Source organism: Typopeltis vanoorti, chromosome 20, assembly GCF_054136105.1.
Source record: "Typopeltis vanoorti isolate ZY-2024b chromosome 20, IOZ_Tvanoo_1.0, whole genome shotgun sequence".
In the NCBI taxonomy this organism is placed as follows: domain Eukaryota; kingdom Metazoa; phylum Arthropoda; class Arachnida; order Uropygi; family Thelyphonidae; genus Typopeltis; species Typopeltis vanoorti.
In genome coordinates, this window is record NC_143568.1 from 43,575,758 (window position 1) to 43,594,497 (window position 18,740).

At 35.3% G+C, this 18,740-nt stretch overlaps 1 protein-coding gene across 1 annotated transcript in view; it reads left to right on the forward strand.

Moving 5' to 3' along the window:
- The window catches only part of pont (RuvB-like helicase pontin), a 174,024-nt gene that overhangs the window by 38,796 nt on the left and 116,488 nt on the right, over positions 1-18,740 (forward strand). The window contains exon 3 of the mRNA XM_090409723.1: positions 10,309-10,525. Within this exon, the coding sequence (XP_090265849.1) occupies positions 10,309-10,525 (217 nt within the window). The remainder of the gene's footprint in view (positions 1-10,308; positions 10,526-18,740) is intronic.

An 18,740-nucleotide genomic window follows, 5' to 3' on the forward strand; every position in this document is an offset into this window, starting at 1 on the left:
TTATTTTATGGCCACCTTGTAGATAATGAATAACAGACAGGATAATGTACACCCTTGTCTGACACCAGATTTAACATTAAACCACCTTCCTGTACTTCTTTCAGTTCTAACTGCTGACTTACAACTGAAATAAAGACTAAGTATTGCTTAATATAATTCCCCATTAACACCATATAACTAGCTTTTGGAATAGCTTCTCTCTTGGCACCTTGTCATATGCCTTTTCCAGATCGATAAAACTTTAATACAGATCTTTGTTATATTCCCATGATTTCTCAACTATCTGTCTTAAAGTGAAAATCTGAACCTCACAGCCTCTATTTGGCTTGAATCCAGCTTGTTCTTCATCAAACTAATCTTCCACAATCCTTCTCAACCATTTCTCAAGTATACTTGCATATATCTTACCAGGAACACTCAGGAATGAAATGCCTCTGTAATTCTCACATTCATTTTTATTTCCCTTTTTATATATGGGTACCATGACAGCTCTACTCCAATCATCTAGAATTCGTCCCTCTGGCCTTCTGAACTATGCAGTGCAGTCACTGTAAGACTTTTATACCTCCATACTTAAGCATTTCTGGTTGAAGATCATCTACTCCTGCTGCCATTCCACATTTTAGGCTTTTTCTACTTCAAGTATTTATATGTATTCCTGACTGCAGGCCTGGTCAGTGCTTTTTACCACTGTGCTGTCATCACTACTTGTTTCATTTAGCAATTTTTAGAACAAATTACTCCATACTTCAAGAATATCTTTTTCTCATGTTTTTCATGCCATCTTTATCACCTCTAATTCCTTTTACAGCACTGTTTCCTCCATTTTTGAGCTTCTTCAACAACCTCCAGGATATCTTGCCACCTTCTTGATATTTATTTTCTATGTTCTTGCCAAAGTCCTCCCATGACTTTTGTTTAGCCAGTTTTACACAGTGTTTAGCTTTCTTACATTTGTCTCTGTATTCTCTAAGAGCACAAGCTGCTTTAATTGCCAGGAACTTTTGATATACTTTCTTCTTTTCGTTCACTGCCTTTAACTTCCTCTTTTTCTTCTTCTTTTCCTCTTTAACTTCCTGTGTCCACTATGGAGTTCTGATTTTCTATCCTTGCAGACAATCTCACCACATGCCTCTCTGGCTGAATCAATCAGTGTTTTCTTCAGGGCTTGCCACTGAATCTCCAAAGTTTGGTGCCTGTTCTCAAACTCTTTCATTTTTTCTTCAATAATCTTTGTGTATTTTAGTCTTTAGTTCACATCTGAGAGCTGCTCAACTTTTATTCGCTTTAAAACTTTCTTTCATGTTCTTTTTAATATGAAATTAAATTTTATCCTGTTCAGACTAAATGGTGATCACTTCCAAATTCTCTGTACAACCTGGTGTCTTGCACCAGTAGGAAAACATCGTTATCAACAATAACATCGTCAGTGAGACTTTCTTATTCCTTGCTCTTCTCTCCATGTGAATTTCTGCACATTTTTATGTTGGAACATTGTGTTAGTAAAAACCAGTCCATGTCCTGAGCAGAAATCCAACAGGTATTTGCCATTATTATTAGCTTTGTTCTTTTCTCCAAATTTTCCGAAAATATTTTTGTATGACTATCATTTCCTGCTCTGCTATTTAGATCCCCAATAAGTACCATCTTTTCCTTTTTTCATTGTGTCAGTTGCTTTCTCTAAAGCCTCAAAAAATTCCTCCACTTCTACCTTAGTAGAACCTTCTGTGGGACCATAGGCACAAATAAGTCTCATTGTCCAGTTTCCCATTCTCATATTTGCCCACACATCACTCTACTTGAGACTGTCTACCATTCAAGAAGATTAGCCTCATATTTAGTGTTGAATACTATGGCTACCTCTTTTTTCCCTTGATTGTCATTGTCTGAATATAAAATTTTGTATTTATTGCTCAGAAAGATCTCAGCAGTTTCTATCATTTTTGTTTGAGTCACCCCCTATTATGTCGATCTGGTACTTATCCAATTCCTCAGCTAGCTCCTTTTCTTTGCCATTCAGGCTTCTTGTGTTGATAGTACTGATCATGAACTCTGGTTATGTTGAGTTGGGGTAAGTTTTAGGATTTGTTCCAGTAGCTGACTTTTTGCTGTTTGCCCTGGTTCCCTGGGGTAAACAACAAGGACCTTGGTTAACCGAGCAATGCCCCAGCCGGCATGGAATTCTGTCATGTTGTACCATCATTTGAAATTTTGGTTTAAGCCAATAAGAATACAATTTGTTGGCTAAATCTCAAATTGCCAGCCCATCCTCATCCATTCAGTATCCAGGTAGATTCCTAACAGGAACAGGAGAAGGTGAGAATTGGACATTAGGTCAGAAGTCCTGGTCAGTTCTCCGCGTTCCCTTGAAGGCTATGTGGAGGTCTTCTCTCAGTTATATAGCTTTGACCCTTAAACACTCCCCTCCCATCTTTATTACTTAGAACTTATATAGTTATGAATGAAAATTAAAAATGAGCATCCTAAAAAAAATAATAAACTAAAATTTAAAAAAATATACGATATCCATGACAAAAGTAAATAATGGGATTGGTTAAGTATCAAAGCCAGATGACTGGGAAGAGACCTCTAAATATCTTGTAAAGAATGCAGAGATCCAACCAGGGCTTCACGAATTGTCCAGTTTTCATCTCATGTGGTACACCTTATTAACTATCTACCTGACTGAACAAAGAAGGAAGTGCTGGCATTTTGGTCATTTTTTATAACTCATTTAACTGAAACTTGAGTTAATAGAGCACATATTTCCTCATCTTCACTTCATAAGCTCTAGTCACAATCACATCTTTAATGGAATCAGAACAGAATAGAAGCATAGTCACAGCAACTATGAGCAAAATACTTTCTATATTTCATGCATACATGTTTTCCTGTCATCATGATTTCTAATTTTTTGTCAACCACGAAAAACACACTTTCACCTCGGTATCTTTAGCTAGTATTGATCAAATACCTTGTAACTATAAATTATCATATTTCAGATTGACTGAAAAGAAAAAAATTGGAGGACACCAGTACAATATTTGGTATACCAGTTCAGAAGACTTGGTCAGAAAGTCATACTTCAGATGATTGGAGTAAAGCTCTTATATTGCCCATTTATAAAAAGGGAAATAAAACTGAATGTGAGAAATTCAGAGGAATTTTCCACAATATAAGAGTTATGTGAGAATAGGCTAAGAAAAATTATAAAAGAACTTGGAGAAGAATTAACTGAACATGGACAGAATAAGGATTGTCGGGATTATATTTACACTTTATTGCAAATAGTTGAAGTATTGGAATATAACAAGGATCTATATTTAAGCTTTACAGAACTGGGAAAGGCATATGGCAGGGCATCATGAGAAAAACTGTTCAAAATGGAGTAAATGAGACATTATACAGAATATGTGGAATTAAAGCAGGTACAGGAAGATTGATGTAAAATGTTGATGTATTTTTTAAATTCTATTTTTATTGGGAAAAAAAATTAAAAATTATTATTGTAATTAATTATATATATATGTGTGTATATTTCTTTTTTCTGCTATAATTGGATTGTTTTTATTGATGAAACTGGTGAAATGCCAATATTATGAAGCACAATTGGAAGATAGATGTGACATGCACCCTTCAGCTGGAAGAAACCTAATCATGCACAAGGAATCACAGCAGGTTAAACTCATGGAATTGACTAAATTAAACTAAATGTTATTTCGTGATTCACTCTCTATTTTTTTGGCTAGCAGAATCTTCAGGACAAAATTTAGAAGAAACAGTCATGCATATCATTACACACATCATGTGTAGTCTCTCAGAAAAAGAACAAAACATGTCAAAGTTACATTCAATTTAAATTAGTAAATTCTGCAAGTTTAACCAACTTTATTTTTCATATGATTGGTAAAAAGTTCTTGGGTTATTAAAAAGTAATGATTCCTCCCTGATATGATGAACTTTGATTTGGTATTTAAGGGCACTATTAAAATTTGTTTCATTTGGGCTATTTTAATAGCCAAAATAAAAACAGAATTATGTGTACAGTGCATGTGCCAAAAATAGTTTCATTGTTATGATTTTGAATCATATCATACAAGATATGATTTGTTGTCCTGGCAGATTACTTGTTGACAGGTGGCATGACCAAGTGATCTACGTTTGAATTAATGGAGGGTCGGAGCGGGTTGAAATATATGTGTCATACAAGATAAAGCATGCCTTTTTACGATTGTTATGATCATTTTCTTCTTGTATTTAAATTACCACATATGTCATCGTATAAAATAATAATTAAAGTTAGGATGTGGGGAGAGGGAATTTCTAAAACAAGGGGTCATCTGGTCATCTTATACCTCAGATATAAAAGCATTTGAATTCTGTGATAGAAAACATTTTTAAGTGATTGGCCACCTCTTGTAATGATGTAGCCTGTTACATTAGACACATGTACTGTGTTTCTAATAAACTTTTATTTTAACATTATGTTAATTTTAGGTGTGTTAAATTTTTATATGTCATTATATATATAGTAGTTATTGTAAATTGTTAGATAGCCAAACCTTACTTATTGTACTAGTTAGGTGATTATACTTAATACTTAATATGTTTTCTCGAGCTTGTTTCTACCTTGCTATCTCTATCAATTCCAATTAACTTCTAAATACTTTGTGGCCACTACTATAATTGTTTGCGTGTGCAAAACTCGGTAGACAAAAAAATTGCCTCAGGCCAGTGCCAAAATTCTTTGTTACAATTCTGGAATTAACTCCGTATCGGAATTTGGAAAAATTTATTTGTTGAAGCTGTGCCATCCAAATTCTTAGACAAGAGAAGCTTCTTTGCCAGGGAGTTAATTTTCAGAATGACACACTTATCGACAATCAAGCAATTAATATTTCCAATCACAAAACCTTATATGTCTAAATTTTTCCCTTACTGCAGTCGTAGCTATCCCCAACTATTGATTCGCTCAGGTTCTATTTTAATGAGTGGTGCATTGCGATTTCAGATCAGGTAATTTTGTTAGGTAAAAAAAAAGTTTATCTATCACACTAATACAATATACAATTACTAAAAGTTACTTAATTAAGCTAAATCTCTCCTACAAGTTAAATGGGTTAAATAGACATAACCTTAATATTCCTAATCTTTCTGAACATTAGACAATATCTGCAACTAATTTAAATTATTGACTTCTTCCTACAACATTTGACAATCCTATACAAGCATTTACCTTATTTAATTTCAAGATATACTGGGCAATGACATACATTAACTTTACACTATACAATATCTCATTCTCAGACATGACACAATTTACAGGTTGGTTAGATTCTAAAGTCCTGTTTGAATTCATATAAGTCCAATCACTGAGCATATCCGCACATTATTGCTTTCTAACTCTTTCTAGTATACAAAGGAATTAAAAAGTTCCTACAGAGGCTCTACCAATCGAAGGGTCGATTGATAGTAGTTAGAAGGGGTTCAATGGTGTTGGCACATTCTCCCTTGAAGTCTTTGGACTCCCTGGAAGTGTCACATAATAATAATAATAATTACCGAGTAACTGGATCTTTCTCTCTGGTCTTCTCTCTCAATCTTTCATTGAATTCACACAGCTTGTTACCTTCTCCTATGGTTTGCTGTCTTCAGAACAAACTGGCGAATACGATCACAAATCGCCATCTCTGATGTGGTCTAAGCTGCTCTGCCGGGATCGGTCCACATGGTTCTGCATGTTGTTTCAGTCTGCGCTGACTTTTCCGCCGTACCGATGATTATGCTCGCACTAGATCGCTATCTGGCTGCCACTGGACATCGTTCTTCTCGACCGCGCTCACGTGCTCCTCCTTCGGGAACGACTGGAACAGGAATCCAAGGGAGAAAAAAAGCAAAAAGCTTCGAGTTCGCATCGCCAAGCTCTATATATCCTTCCTGAGCTGTTTTCCCTACTACGTCACCTTTTCCGCCTGTCACCTAAATCTCTTGCACTTGGTACCATTCTCTCCTTGCTGAGTTCTCCACAGGGACTTCCCGCGCGCAATAGTCTTAGAGTATGTGACTGCCTTGGGTCATATTTATAAGCCGATTATCTCGTTGTATATATCGATCTAACTTTCTCATGCTAGCAAAATTTTCACTAAATTTCAACTTGTCGGTTTTACAAGGACATATAACAATATAACACATAGGAGAATTTACAATTAACAGACTATTTCGTTTTTCCATTAAATTTCACCTATACCCATATAAAAGTATTTTTCCGGAAATTTTGTTACCTGTTAAATCTGAATGAAATATTTTTACAATAAATTAAACCTTTCATTCAAGATTTTACAGGTGGTAGATAAACTTTATCACCTGGTGTGGAACTACACCCTTGCTTACTGAAGGCCTGAAGTGGCTTGATAAAGTTCCATATTTTTCAGTTTCCAGACTATGTAAAAAAATAAATAAATAAAAAATATAAAAAAGTTAGTAAAAATAGAAAAAAAAATTCTTACCATCCACAGTACAAATGTATCATAGATTTTCAAAAAACCTTTTGTGGGTGTGTCAGTTAAAAACAATTAGCATATCAACATACTGGTATTTTAGCATATGAATATATTTTATGTATATTCTTTATACTAATGCCAGGAGTATCTGGAATAAAGGAGATGAATTGGTGGTACTGATAGCATCAGCCTCTCTGGAAATTATTGCAATCTTTGAGACCAGTTTGTTTCATCAGTAGGGATTAAGATCTTGAAGAAATTAGTGAGGGATCATATACAGCATTAGGCAGATGAGGGTAACATTATCTGTGAGAGTCAACATGGATTTCTTAAGGGTGCTTCTGCTTTAGTAATATGATTTCCTTTTATAATAACGTGACAAAAGCGGTTGATGAGGGAAAGGCATATTCTTCCAATTTTTTGGATTTTTGGAAAGGCATTTGACAGTATACCACATAATAATCTGATATTTAAGTTACAGCACATCGATTTAGATGTTAGGTTAGTCATCTGGATTCAGGATTGGCTCTCTGATAGGCATCAGAAAGTTGTGTATGGTGGGGTCCCACTTGTAACCTACTTCCTCCAGAAGGTTACAAGTGAGGTCCCACAGGGCTCAATACTGGGACCTGTATTGTTCAACCTTTATATCAATGATATTGCCAGTGGACTGCAAGGGGAATATTCAGTTTGCAGATAATGTGAAGCTAGGGAGGGTTATTAGTAATAGTGTAGATGTGGTTGCCCTGCAAGAAGATTTGAATAAACTGGACAGATAGGCAAATGAATGGAGATTTTAGTTTAATTCAGCAAAATGTAGTCTTGAAGTTTGGGATACATTGATGGGAGGCTGCATACTCTGTTGGAGGAGCTGTACTGGAGGAAGTATGGGAGACAAGAGATCTGGGGGTAATGATTGATAGAAACCTGAAATTCAGGGAACATATTGCAAAGGTAGTGAAGGTAACCCAGAGGATTGCTGCAATACTGAGAAGGACTCTGACCTGCAGAGATAAGAGTTGTCATTCTTGTATATAGTCCTGATCAGACCATACTTGGACTGTTGTTCTCAAATTTGGTTCCCAGGATTTGAAGGGGATAAATTAACTGTGGAAAGAGTACAGGGGCAGATAACAAAGATGGTTTCAGGACTGTACAATGTTAGTTATGAGGATTGGCTGAGGGAATGTGGACTGCAGAGTTTGGTAGATAGAAGGAGAGGTGATATGATTTAGACTTAAACTGTTGGAATAGGGGGAAGGAGTGAGGACAAAGGGCCATCCCTGGAAGTTACAAAAGGAAGTAGTGAGGAGTAGTTTTTTTGAATGGAAGGTGGTTGAACCATGGAATGCATTGCCTGATAGTGGTGAGAGCACCAGTAGTCGGTGAGTTCAAGGAGTGGTATGATATACTTTGTGTTTTCTAGGAAGGGCCTCCCATGATGAGTCTGTTAACTCTATCGAGGCTGGAATCGTAGTAATAATAATAATAATATATAAATATTTTTATTTAATAAATGTGTAAAGTAAGGTAAGCATGTAGTTTTTGTTCATTTAAATCCTAATGGAACCTTATCAATACAATCTCATGAATCAGTGAATTATAATATACAAAACCATTGTCATCTAGGGGAAAACACCATTCATAAATTGCAGTAAATACATGCTGTGACTTTTATGCCTAGATTATATTAAAGTAAAAGTAACGAGTAACAGCAGGTCAGTAGCAAGTGTAAAATTTGTCATTTTATGCACCTAGTATAATGCCAAATAAATATTTTGAAAAAAAAAAGAAAATTTGGAATTGTCTCATATGCCCAGTCACCTTGTACATCAACATATACAGTATTTACTAAGCCTTTATTTATTTTTAATATTGCTATTTTCAGTGTAAATCTGTTATTAAATCTTTACCATTAGGTGGCAAATGATTTTTGTTGTCTACGAGACCTTCATCCTGCTTATTGGAAACCTGAAGTGAATTCTCGAGTCCATTTTCATTCTCTGGAATAGAGTTTCTGAATTATCTTACCCTTAGATCTAATCCTTTTTGTTAGATAAAGTACGAGTTATTTTGCAGATTGTAGGTGGGAATTGCATTGCTAAGGTTGAAACTGTGGGCTGTGTGTATAGCGAATCTTGGGAAAGCTTTGGAAGGTTTGCCTTTATCCATGTAACCTTTTTTTGCTTGACTTTTCATAGTGAGTTAAAATTGGAAGGTACGTGGAATATATATTACCAAATTCTTTACTAAGCCATACACATTGAGATTTGCACCCATCTCCTGCACAAATTATAATCACAGCAGTCTGCTTCATCTAAAAAATAAATAATATTCTCCCAAAAAATGTTCAGATATAAAAAGGGAATCATGTATGAAGAAGCAAGAGATTAGCAGTATTTTAAAAGCAGCTACTTGCTGTCATTGTTTTAATTGTTGAGAAGTTTAATTTCCCTTTTAAAGCTGGCAGTACCATAACAGCAACAGTACAGAAAAACTTTGCTTAGCACAATTAATTAATTCATCAATTAAAGTGTGTTAAGTGAAATCGTGTTAAGAGAATACAATAAACAATAGGAATAATTATAATTCATCCATCAGTTAGAGTAAATTTGAAAAAAAAAAAATTATAAGCTATATTAAAGGTTAAAATCATCAGAATAAAAATCAATTGCTTAAATTTTTATTTGATGTCTAAACATTTGGGCTACTTTTTTACAACAAAATAAAGTAAAGATTTTTGAATAGTGCTCAACTTTCATCTTATCATGCAATTTGCGATTGCTGGCAATCGCTTTACCAAGATTTCTGTGGACTTCGAAGCTTTGTTCCATATCACGATCAGCATCAAACAAAATTTCCTTAGCATTCTCAATGTCATTGAAAACTAGCTCAAGTTCTTTTGTAGTTAGCTTCTTAGTCGTAACATTCTCTTCTTGTTCGCACTTCTCATCATTATCTTCATATGCACTCTGTTCTTCTAGCTGAAGGAGATCATTCTCGCTTAACTGTTCTGAATGGGAATCAAGCAAGTTTTTCAGCTCTCCTCTAATTTAATTACTTTTCTTCTCTTTTTATTACTGCCACTTTTTTTTTTTTATCAGTCTTTCTCTTTTTTGTATCAGGGGATTGAATTTAATAAAGCCTTATAGGTATCTAAATTAAAGCAAAATGAAGGAAAAGTGATTGTGCATGAGAACAGAGTTTTCATGAGTGCTTGCATAGATAGTTTTGAGTCAACTCTCAAGTGTTGCCTGCCACTGCTCGCAACACTTCCACTGGCTGCTTCATTGACAAGTGCTGCCGATTGGCAACAAAAAATTTTGCCTAATGTAATATTTCGCTTACCGTAAAAAAAATCGTGTTAACTGATTAATCACTCACTTAAAACAGGAAATTGTATCATTTCACTCAATCGTGCTAACTGATTTTCGCACATATCAAATTCGCATTAAGCGAGGTTTTTTCTGTATTGCTAATTATTGCAAGTAGTGTCAGTAAAGTAAGCTTTAAATTTCATCCAACTTGCTGCTTCCTCATTACATGGCTTATGTTTTTTACAAATGAGATGTTTTTACAAGATAATTTACTATCAGCAATTTGCAATGTATTCCTTGTTTAATTTCACTATCATTATAGTTAATATCAAGTTGATGCTATCTAAGAAATATTAGATAGCATCAACTTAGAATTTTTTTTTCTGTTAGTAAATAATTTTCTGTGATGATAGCAATTGTGTAATTTAGTTCTAATTCACAGCGAAATTTTCAGTCAGTGATGTGTAACATTTTGATATTACTTTTTTTAGACAGCTGTTGCATTGGCAATTGCACAAGAACTTGGCACTAAGGTACCTTTTTGTCCAATGATTGGTAGTGAAGTATATTCTTCTGAAGTGAAGAAGACTGAAGTTTTGATGGAAAATTTTAGACGAGCTATAGGACTTAGAATTAAAGAAAATAAGGAAGTTTACGAAGGAGAAGTTACTGAACTAACACCATGTGAAACAGAAAACCCAGTGGGAGGTGTGATTTTTTTCTCCTGTTATTTTGTTTTATATATGCTTAGTACTTGCTTTCAGATTTATATTTCTTTCTAAACATTTTATGGATTGAAATTATATGAGTAGCAGTTGGTGACACCAAGAGTAAAAATATAGTGAAGCATTTAATGATGATTAGTGACACCCATCAAGTATAAATGTACATACACACATGCATACGCATGCACTGATATGTTAACCAGCCCTTCGTATTCTGCCTTAATGCTCTCATGTTTGAACTGAGGTGTAATATATTTTGTTAAGCTTATGACTATATGCAAATATCTCCTCACTCTATAGCATTGTTGCTAATTGTTTTGCAGGACAAAAATATACTTATTATTTTATCTGCTTTTTATGTCAGTTCAGATGCTTTTGATAAGTCAGCACTTTGAATATAAGATATTAAATGCACATTCTTGTAAATTTTATACTGCAAAACAAGTATTGATATTAAATGTGTAGAAAAGTATTGATATTAAAAATTATTTCTAAGCATTTAAATATTTGACCCTTAGTCTTATGTTACAAAAGCAGATGGATAGGATATACCTTATGACTGATGTAAATAAGAAAAAAAAAGCATTTTTATTATCACTTATAAATACTCGTGCAATTAATTCATCATCATTATTATTTTCTGGTGCAACACATTTACAGTGTCATTAATATAATAAATTTCTTCCATATTATCTATTTGTCTAGTCCCTTATAAATGCTCTTAATAGCATCAGTCCAGTCTCTGTCTAGGTCTTTCTCTATTTGCTGCTGTTTTTGTTCAAACACTTGTTTTGATATTCTTGCATCTTCCATTATGCTGAACTGACCATACCACATGAGATTAGCTCAGTGTGAATTCCACTAACATTAAAGTCCTTCTCTAACATTTTTAATATGGTTCTCTCCACAGTAGAGCCATATGTACACTTCTGTGATTTTCCTCACAATTCTCAACTCTGAATTGTAAGGAAAATTACAGGAGTGATTTTACATAGGTCCAGATCTAATTCCATTAGACAGTACTATGTTGTAATTGAAACAAGAAAATACTCATGCAAAGGTATTTTGCAATTAAGAACATGGAAAAAATAACAACCTTGACTTGATTTTTTTTGTGCTGTTTTCTCATTCCATATATTTATTTATTCAGCAGACTTATTTAGTTTCTTTTTAATTTACTGTCTCTGCTAAAGATTGCACTTAATTAGCATTGAAAATGCATGGCCTGCTTTTTTAGGTTCATTATTGAAATGTTTGCTGTTTTCCTTCTGCAAATAAAAATTTGTAGGAATATCAGATTAAGGAGCATATATTATATATATCATAAAAAAAAAAATCTAATTCCATTAGCCAGTACTATGTTTAAGCTTTCAACGCTGTAATTTTGATTAAATTAATTTTTATCAAGAAATGATCAAGAAAGATATGATCCATTTCGAACTCCCCCACCACCAGAATCCTGCTGATATTTACCTATATTTTCTTCAGCAAATTTATTCCTTTTAGTATAAATATCAGATATTCTGTATTAATGAGAAAGGAAATATTTCTTTACTATTTACTTCCCCCCCCCTTTAAGTGTATATAAGTATATATTGGTATTACTCCTCAGATAATGTTAATTTCACTTTGGTGAAACACTGAAAATTACTTATTTTACTTTTCATATCATATATATATATATTATCTGCTTCTCAAAAATACCAACATGAATGATAATCAATATATATAAATGTTGGTATTTTTGAGAAGCAGATAATATACACTCATGAGTAGTTGAATTAGAGATGCCTGCTGTGGTCGCCCCGGCAAATGGAATAGTGCCACGTGTTGCAGGACGGGGATGTCATCAGACCTTGTACTGACAGTCTGAGTAATAGTCAAGCACAGAATGAGGAAAACTCAAGATCTCAGCGAATTCAATTGCGGCCATATAGTCGGAGCCAGACATATGGGGCACTCCATCTCCGAAGTCATGCAGGCACTTGGCTTTGCACAGACCACTGTTTCAAGAGCGTACCGTGAGTACATGGAATCGGGTAAAACCACTGCCACCAGGGAAAACTGCCATGGTGTACAACGTATCGATGACAGGGGACACTGTCGGCTAGCTCGGATGGTAACAGCAGATAGACGGGCCACAGTACCACAGGTCATTTGCCAATTCAGTTCTTGACAACAATGACGTGAGCAGCCACACCATCCAGAGCCATCTCCTCGCTATGGGGTACAGAAGACACTGCCCAACTAGGGTACCTCTGCTCACCGCACATCACAAGGCACAACGATTAGCATGGGTGCAGGAACACTGCTATTGGACCCTCAATGCATGGAAAAAGGTCGTCTGGACTGATGAGTCAAGGTACACGCCGATGGCAGGGTATAAGTGCATCACCAAGCACATGAAGCGATGGATCCCTCGTGCCAGCAGGGTACAGTTCAGGCCGGTGGTGGTGGTATCCTCGTATGGGGACTGTTTATGTGGGATGAAATGGGTCCCCTGGTACATCTACCTTCATCCCTCACTGGCGAATGATACATGGACCTGCTGTCAGGTCATGTGCACCCATTTCTGTGCCTACAGCACCCTGCAGGAGACCTGTACCTACAGCAAGACAATGCACCTGCCCACCACTCCCAAATTGTGGCAGAGTGGATGGATGAACACTCCATGGACATGAGGATGCTTGGCTGGCCCCCGAGGTCCCCTGACCTCAATCCTATTGAACACATCTGGGATGGTGTCAAGAGAGATATACGCACCCTGGACCCTGCTCCGACCAATCTCCGTGCATTGTGGGAGGCTGTGCAGTGGTCGTGGATCAGTTTGGCTCCCCAACGCTTCTGGTGCCCTGTGGAGTCCATGCCGCATTGCTGCCTTCATCAAGGCGAAAGGGGGTGCTACCCGCTACTAGGCAGGTATCTCTAATTCAACTGCTCATGAGAGTATATGATATGAAAAGTAAAATAACTAATTTTCAGTGTTTCACCAAAGTGAAATTAACATTATCGGAGGAGTAATACCAATATATACTTATATACACATAAAGGGAGGGGGGGGAAAGTAAATAGTACAAAGAAATATTTCCTTTGTCATTGCTACAGAATATCTGATATTTATACTAAAAAGAATAAATTTGCTGAAGAAAATATAGGTGAATATCAAGCAGGATTCTGGTGGCAGGGAAGTTCGAAGTGGATCATATCTTTATATCAAGACAAATTTTATGAGAAAAACAAATGAGAAAACAGTCAATCTACCCATATTCATTTTTAGATTTTAAAACAGTGTATGATAGCATTTTTATGCCTTTGGGAAGTATTAAATGATCTTGAAATGCTAATAAAAATGAATTTAATCAAAATTACATCGTTGAAAGCTTAAACATAGTACTGGCTAATGGAAATAGATCTGGATCTATGTTGTCATTGAAACAAGGAAATAACCATACAAAGGTATTCTGTAATTAGCAACATGGAAACAATAGCAACCTATGTTGATTAACTCATCCATGTTTGGCATTCCATTTGGGAAACTTCTTTGAGTGAAAATGCATAAATCAGAGCCCACTGACATTCATTAAACAATTATCTCATCCTCAACTTCCTATACCTTCATATGGTGTATGTATAGGATATGGTTATACAGCAATACCTCGATTAATGAGCCTAATGCATCTTTAAAACAGGCGCATCGATCAAAAACGCACTAATCGAATATAATAACCTATGAGAAAAGTATAATTCATTCCTCAAATTTCTTTTTTGACCCTTAATTTTTTTTTTTTTTTTTTTTTTTTTTTTTTTTTTTTTTTTTTTTTTTTATAAAAGAGTTAGGGTATATCTCAGGGCGCCTAGTTAAAGGAAAACTGTGAAGCTGAAAGACAATAAAACATATTCAGAACATAAATTTATTATTCTACTTCTTAACAAAGAAATTTAGCTAATGTAGTTTGGCTGGCATTCTGTTTCTTTTTTTCATACAACTGATGCTCTTCATCAGAGTCATCTAATCTTTGCTGCTTAAAAACTTCGATTGTACGAAAAAATATTTTCAAATTGTTTCTGTGAAATCTCTTTGGTGCAACACATTTACAGTGATTAAATTTTCTTCATATTCTTCAGGATCTTCCTGCTGTGCATCTAAATTTAGCAGGTCGGAATCACTCAATTTCTCAGGATGAGACTTAATTAACTCTTGGACGTTATCATTGCCAATCTCAAAATCCAGTTCACAGTTCCCAATGTTGGCAGTTTCCTCAACAACATTATCCATTTCAGTTGAAAAGCCTCTAAAATCATTGGCACAATGTGGAAGAATGTGCTTCCAAATGGCTCGCATATTGCTAGCGGTAATTTCAGTAATTAGAGAATATCAGATTATACCTGGTTATAAAGTCGACTTTGCGACTTTATAACCAGGCTGAAATTTCTCTGATTTGGCCAGAAAAGTCTTGGAAGGCATTCGCTTCCAAAAAAAGGCCGGTTTCACTGACATTAAATATTTGTTGGTCACAGTAGCTCCCTTCTTCCAGAATTTTCTTCAAAATCTCTGGATAATTTGTAGCCACCTCCTTATCTGCACTTGCAGCTTCGCTTGTGATTAGAACATTATGTAGGCTATTTCTCTTTTTGAAATACTCAAACTACCTAGCACTAGCATGGAATTCTTCTTTTCCATCGTTAATAGCTCTTTCTTTCAAAGTTGCAAAGCGTCTTAATGTTTTCGATTTAATAAGGTCAGTGCTTAGTGGGATCCGTTTTTGGTTACAACCTTCGATCCATATAAAAATAATTCTCTCTTATTCAATCATTATAATACTTTGATTTTGAGTAGTCTGCATGCATGATGAACTTGAAGCAGCCTTATCTTTCTCATTGTATTCAGCAGCTTTGCATAAATTGCTCTTATAGTTGATTCAACCATTTTTGTGTTCTTGTCCTATCTTTGCTCTGGACTTGCCTTGTTAATTTTTCTTTATTATTTCAAGTTTTTCTTTCAATGAGATTACTTTTCGCATCGACATTGTCAGCATCCAGGAATGCTTTAGCAGAGCTAATCTCAGGTGGTATGGTCACTTAAACAGAATGGGAGAGAGGAAAGATTAGCAAAACAAGTGTTCTCTGCCAGGTTAGCAGGATAAAGACCCACAGGAAGACCAAGATATTGATACAGTAAAAATTGCCTTAGAAGATAGAAATATAAGCTCTGATAATGTTGGAGTCTTAACAGGTAACAGACTGATTTGGAGGAAAGTTGTTGATAGGATGTTAGTAATGATGTAAGCTCTTCATATATAGTACTATTATAACATCCTGTACACTCCTGATGGTACATGTCAGGAATTTGATGATGATACTTTTCGAATCATTTTCACACTTTCATTTTTTAGCTCACTAATTCTTTTACTGATGATGAATAAAATAATATTTTAAAATAAAAAAAGTAAGGAAAACAATTGCAATGGAAGAATGAGATATGATCAGCAAAATGCTATGTAATTAGCAGACAAGATAAATTTTGGCAGTGTATTTGGAACATAGTGTACATGCTAATAGTGTAGTGTGCTGTTAAAAAGTAAGTTTGTGAAATGTTTTAAATGAAATGCTAAATGTTTTTAAATCAGGGGTGCTTAAGGGTTAAAGCTGTATAACTGAGAGGAGACCTCCACATAGCCTTTAAAGGAATGCGGAGAACCGATCAGGGCTTCTGACCTAATGTCCAATCCTCATCTTCTCGTGGTGCACCCTGTTAGGTATCTACCTGGATACTGAACGGACAAGGATGGGCTGGCAATTTGGGATTTAGCTGCCCAAATTGTATTCTTATTGGCTTAAACCAAAATTTCAAATGATGGTACAACATGACAGAATTCCATGCCGGCTGGGGCATTGCTCGGTTAACCAAGGCCCTTCTTGTTTTCCCCAAGGAACCAGGGCAAACAGCAAAAAGTAAGCTACTGAAACAAATCCTAAAACTTACCCCAACTCAACATAACCAGAGTTCACGATCAGTACTATCAACAAAAGAATCCTGAATGGCAAAGATTCGGAGCTAGCTGAGGAATTGGATAAGTACCAGATTGCCATAATAGGGGTGACTGAAACAAAAAAGACAAATATAGGTGAGATCTTTCTGAGCATTAAATACAAAATTTTATATTCAGGCAATGACACTCAAGGAAAAGGAGTAGCCATAGTATTCAACACTAAATACGAGGCTAATCTTCTTGAATGGCAGGCAGTCTCAAGTAGAGTGATGTGGCCAAATATTAGAATGGGGAACTGGACAATGAGACTAATTTGTGCCTATGGTCCCACAAAAGGTTCTACTAAGATAGAAGTGGAGGAGGAATTTTTTGAGACTTTAGAAAAAGCAACTGACACAATGAAAAAGGAAAAGTTGGTCCTTGTTGGGGATCTAAATAGCAGAGTAGGAAATGATTGTGAGACATACAAAAATATTTTGGGAAAATTTGGAGAAAAGAGCAAAGCTAATAATAATGGCAAATATCTGTTGGATTTCTGCTCAGGACATGGAATGGTTATTACTAACACCATGTTCCAACATAAAAATGTGCACAAATTCACATGGAGAGAAGAGGCAAGGAATAAGAAAAGTCTCATTGACTATGTTATTGTTGATAGTGATGTTTTCTCCCTGGTGCAGGACACCAGAGTGTACAGAGGATTTGAAATTGAAAGTGATCACTATTTAGTCTTGAGCAGGATAAAATTGAAGTTCATATTAAAAAGATTAACATTTAAGAAAGTTTTAAAGCAAATAAAAGTTGAGCAGCTCTCAGATGATGAACTGTAGACTAAAATACACAAAGATTATTGAAGGAAAAATGAAAGAGTCTGAGAACAGGAATCAAACCTTGGAGATTCAGTGGCAAACTCTGAAGAAAACATTGATTGATTCAGCCAGAGAGCCATGTGGTGAGGTTGTGTGCAAGGGTAGAAAAATCAGAACTCATTGGTGGACACAGGAAGTTAGAAGCAGTGAAGGAAAAGAAGAAAGCATATCAAAAGTTCCTGGCAAATAAGTCAGCTTATGCTCTTAGAGAATACAGAGACAAATGTAAGAAATTCAAACACTGTAAAACTGGCTGAACAAAAGTCATTGGAGGACTTTGGCACGAACATAGAAAAAATAAATATCGAGAACGTGGCAATATATTCTGGAGGTTGTTGAAGAACTCAGAAATGGACAAAAGAGTGTTGTAAACGGAAATGGAGATGATAAAGGTGATATGAAAACAGGAGAAAAAGATATACTTGAAGTTTGGAGTAATTACTTTGAAAAACTGCTAAATGAAACAAGCAGTGATGACAGCACAGTGGTAAAAACACTTCCATACTTGAAGTAGAAAAGCCATCAAAAGCCTGAAATGTGGAAAGGCAGTAGGAGTAGATGATATTCGACCAGAAATGTTCAAGTATGGAGATATAAAAGTCGTAGAGTGGCTGCACTGCATAGTTCAGAAGGCCTGAACAGAGGGATGAATTCCAGATGATTGGAGTAGAGCGCTCATAGTACCCATATATAAAAAGGGAAATAAAACTGAATGTGAGAATTACAGAGGTATTTCCCTACTGAGTGTTCCTGGTAAGATCTATGCAAGTATACTTGAGAAACGGTTGAGAAGAATTGTGGAAGAACAGCTTGGTGAAGAACAAGCTGGATTCAGGCCAAATAGAGGCTGTCAGGATCAGATCTTTATTTTACAACAGATAGTTGAGAATTCATGGGAATATGAAAGATCTGTATTTAAGTTGTAGATCTGGAAAAGGCATATAACAAGGTGCTGAGAGAGAAGCTATTCCAAATGCTACAGTTATATGGTGTTAATGGGACATTATATCAAGCAATATTTAGTCTTTATTTGAATTTTAAGTGAGCAGTTAGAATTGAAGGATGTACAGGAAGATGGTTTAATGTTAAATCTGGTGTCAGACATGGATGTACATTATCCCCACTCTTATTCATTATCTATATGGATTACATTATGAAGGAAAATTTTGATATCAGGTATTAAACCTGATATCAAAATTTACAGGTGTTAATCTCAGCTCTTTGCTTTATGCGGATCATGTTATACTTCTAAGTAAATCTGCTACAAATCTCCAAGATTCCCTGACTAAATGTAAATAACTGTTGTAATAGATATGGTATGAAGGTCAGCATTAAAAAG